This window comes from Setaria viridis, chromosome 8, assembly GCF_005286985.2.
Source record: "Setaria viridis chromosome 8, Setaria_viridis_v4.0, whole genome shotgun sequence".
NCBI lineage: Eukaryota > Viridiplantae > Streptophyta > Magnoliopsida > Poales > Poaceae > Setaria > Setaria viridis.
Genome location: NC_048270.2, coordinates 30,083,438 through 30,087,443, shown reverse-complemented (window position 1 = coordinate 30,087,443; position 4,006 = coordinate 30,083,438). Strand labels below are relative to the sequence as shown.

General features: G+C 51.1%; 1 protein-coding gene across 1 annotated transcript; it reads left to right on the top strand.

Annotated features, from left to right (window-relative positions):
- The first annotated feature begins 802 nt into the window (after positions 1-802).
- On the top strand, positions 803-3,351 carry LOC117834122 (uncharacterized). Its single transcript, XM_072295682.1, has 7 exons — positions 803-934; positions 1,038-1,500; positions 1,586-1,799; positions 1,890-2,086; positions 2,173-2,346; positions 2,420-2,809; positions 2,890-3,351. The coding sequence occupies exons 5-6, from the start codon at positions 2,218-2,220 to the stop codon at positions 2,786-2,788; spliced, it is 498 nt and encodes a 165-aa protein (XP_072151783.1). The 5' UTR covers positions 803-934; positions 1,038-1,500; positions 1,586-1,799; positions 1,890-2,086; positions 2,173-2,217; the 3' UTR covers positions 2,789-2,809; positions 2,890-3,351.
- The last annotated feature ends 655 nt before the right edge of the window (positions 3,352-4,006 follow it).

The window sequence follows — 4,006 nt, the reverse complement described above, 5'->3', positions numbered from 1 at the left end:
AAAATTTAAAAAAAATTAAAACTTCACTTTGCCGAGTGCCAGATCCTGGGCACTCGGCAAAGTACAAAAGCTTACTTTGCCGAGTGCCCGCGAGACTTTGCCGAGTACCAGATCGCAGGCACTCGGCAAACCACCTGACTAAAGCCCCCCCCCCCCTCACTCGAACACTTAGGCGCCAAAACGAATCCCACTGCCGTATCACTTCCGCTGCCGCCGACGCCCCCCGCCGCCGCCACCGGCCGCCCCCGCCTGCCCGGCGCCCCGCCCGCCAGCCCCCCCAGCCGCCGCCCTACGTCCCGGCCCGCCCATCGCCCCCACCCCGGCGCCCCACCCCGCCAGCCGCCCACGCCCCGGCGGCCCCACCACCAGCGCCTCCAGCCCGCCCGTCGCCCGCGGCCCGGCGCCCCCGGCGCCGGGCGCCCTGCCCTGCTCGCCACCCCCCGCCACCGGTGCCCTCGGCCCCAGGCGCCCCCGCCCCCGGCGCGCCTGACGTCGCCAGAAGTCCCCTCGCGTCTCTAGGCCGGTGTCCCTCACCCCTCCCAGTAATCAATCTTTGTTCTTCGAGTTAGAAAATTGGAATTAGAAATTAGAAAAGGGTAGAGAGGTGGTAGGATGAAATAGAAATTACAAAAGTAATTAGTAAATAGGAAGGGATAAATAGAGAGGTCGTAGGGCTTTTGTTTCAGCAATTAGAAAAGGATGTTTGACTTGGCAATCTAAGGTATAAGAACTATATGTGGAAGTCGGCCATCGTGCCATTCCGTTGCTGTAGATGTGGTTGTCGGCCATCGTACTATTTTATTTGATGCAGGTTATGGAAACCTCCACGTGCAAGGGAGGTGCTGTCGAAAATTTAACTTGACAGTAGTATGTTCTTTTTTTGCAGGAGAGGCTACGTTACTGTCCTCGAGTTGTCACTTTGTAGGATAGCAAGGTGAGGCATCCTACACCTCTCTTTCCGTATGATGTTCGTATATCACGTAACCTAATTATGTTTTGTTTATCTGTGCTGATTGGTTTACTCTTTGTAAATGCAGGTGATTGAACAATGGTAGGTGGTACGAGGAAGATTGCATCGCTTTACGAAAAATTCAAACCTACAGCTTCAGGGTCAGCTTCAGGGTCAGGTACAAGGTCAGACGCATCGAGGGGTCAAGGGAGGCGTCGAGGCAGGGGTGATGCACTGGTCGAGGAAATGGAGGAGGCACAGGTCCTGGGTAGAGGCAGGGGTCGAGGCAGGGGTCGAGGAAAGGGTAAAGGGGTGAGGCCCCCATCACCTGTACCTTCGCCCCGGTCGTCTGATGAGGAGGAGATACCTTCCGCGCACGCCTGTAGTGACGAGGTGGAGGTACAGGAGGAGCAGGAGCAGGAGCAGGAGAGGGAGGAAAGGGAGGAGGCAGGGGATTCGTAGTCCAAGATCTGGTTGCGAGGTCCCTCGTCCCTCCCGAGGTGATCGATCCCTCTTCATAGACGCCCACTAATTCAATCCACTGGGGCAAAGTAAGTTCCTTTACATATTCTCAGTACTTTGGATATGTTGAAAATTACAATATAAACTAATAATTTATATTAATCACATGTGCAGGAGTTGGATTAAGCTCAGTGGGGGTGGCCACAACCGCAAGATCAACGGCATCCTTGGTCTTTTGTGTAGGCTACACTTCCCTGGTCTAGTGGTCTTCGCCGGACAGGAGGAGCCGGCCTACACGTGGGACCACTACATCGCCGCCGCCGACGTCGGTGATCGTGACCACAGGACATTCGCCAACAAGGCGGAGTGGGTGAAGGCCGAGCTGTGGGTAAGTATTCGGTAGACTACATTGGTTAATACATCAGCTTTGCTGCACATTCTTGAAATAATAACTGTATGCAACGTGTCTATACGCAAGACTTCTATAGATGCCAGGAGGGATTCGAGGCTAGGGCAGCCTCTGTCACTGAACCAGCCGCCAAGAAGCTCATCAAGGACATGCACTACGAGGCGCGGGTTCAGGCCATCATCGACTTCTATGCTGAATTCAAAAGGATGAAGGTAAAAAAGGAAGAGGCAAAGACAATGAACTTGACCAAGCAAGAATTCATGGCGGTATGTACAGAAAGTTAATATTTACTATTTCTGAGATTAATTACGCTTAATTTTTTTTGTTATATGTCACACACTTGATAATGTAGGTGCCTCAGTGGTAGTGTCGAGCCTATACCCAGTGCTGGGAACAAATGGTGGATGTGTGGTTGCAGCTCGGGTGGTTGGAGAACCACCTTGCTTGCCGGGAGCGGCGTCTGCAGATGCCATATGCATCACACCATCAAGGCAGCCTGAGCCTTGATGAATACAAGGAAAAATGGGTACGTGAATTCATTTCTTTATTCTCACACCCAATACTGGATAATTTCTAATCCTTTTGCATTTTTGCCGCAGACATTATCACATGATGGCCAGGAGTGCTCCCGGTTAAAGGCATGGGTTATGTCCAAAAAGGGCAAGATGACGGCAGACATCGACTTCAACCCGGAGGACCCGCCCGAGGTGTACAGCCATCCAAGCATCCACAGCCGCGTCACCGAGTACACATCAATGGCAAGGGAGGTTCATGGGCCAGAGTTCGATCCGAGCTCTCAAGATATTGATGCAGAAATTGTGATGAGGGTGGGAGGAGGCAAGAAGCATGCTCGGTATTGGATTGGAGATAGCATGATCGACATTGCTAGTACCCCCAGTCTCTCCCAGATCCGAGCAAGGAGCACGGACTCGAGCCCCGCGATACGGGCACGGCCGACCACTGCATAGTTACAGATGCAGGCTCTGCAGGTTATTTCTGTTTGTTTCATCTTTCGTTGATTTTATGTACCTTTTGCTTTGCAATAAGACATTGGTATGAAATATTGTAGGCCTAGGTGGGGGTAGAACGGAAGCGACGGGAGGACCTAGAGGCGAGGATCGAGGCGGATCGGCAGATAGAAAGGCAGAGGACGGAGTCGATGTTCCAGTACATGCAGAGTGTTTTTCAGAGTTTAGGTCAAACTCCACCACCTATGCCACCGAACCTATTCCCGCCACCTCCACCTCCTGCAGCTACTCCTATGAGTCACTTCTCAACCTTACAATCAATCTAGAGTTAAACTAGAAACTATAGGCACTAGAAACTTAGACTAGGAAAGTGACTAATGCAATCTCTTTAACTTTGTGCAGAATCAATCGGCGGCATCCGATGCAGAATCATCTTGGGGGCAGTGGCCACCTACACATCCTCCTCAATGACTTGTTTGAACGGCTATTGTGTTAAGCAAACTTGTGAATTACTTGTTTAGACTAGAACCTATATGGACTTCTGAATATTATTTGTGTGCTTGTGATGCAATGTATATGCCTGTGATGCAATTTATATGTCTGTGATGCTTCTGTGGTTGTTTTTGGAGAGGGGTCCTTTATATGTACCGAGTGTGTTTTATAGGGGGGGTGGGGTTAAGGACACTTTGCCGAGTTCCTGTAATTCTGTGACTGCTTTGCCGAGTGTTCGACACAACACTCGGCAAAGGCGCCATAAAAAGCTGGTGGGAGCTTCTGCTTTGCCGAGTGCCATGAAACCGACACTCGGCAAATACTAAATGTTCGCCGAGTGTCATGGGTACGGCACTCGGCAAAGGTGTCATTACCGTGACAGTCCGTCAACGCCTTTATGCTGAGTGCTTTGTTTTGCCGAGTGTTTTTTGACACTCGGCAAAGCGTTTGCCGAATGCCCGACGTTTGACACTCGGTAAATATACTGTTTGCCGAGGGAAAGTTCGCCAAGTCCTGTTCACCGAGTGGTACACTCGGCAAACTCTTTGCCGAGTGTTTTTGGGGCTTCGCTGAGCGCCTAGGGTACTCAGCAAACTTACTGTTTCCCGTAGTGAGTGGATGTAATTGAGTTGTACTTCTGCGCATTCAGAAATTCAGAGGACGAACATGTTATGGTGCACCTTGTTTGGAAGCGAGCCTGACGAAGTCTCGTGAATATCATTTGGC

Excerpts from the sequence above, each read along its gene's own strand:
- LOC117834122 (XM_072295682.1), top strand. The coding sequence starts at position 2,218 with ATGGTGGATGTGTGGTTGCAGCTCGGGTGGTTGGAGAACCACCTTGCT. Across the intron at positions 2,347-2,419 it reads ATGAATACAAGGAAAAATGG|ACATTATCACATGATGGCCA; the intron begins GTACGTGAATTC and ends TTTTTGCCGCAG.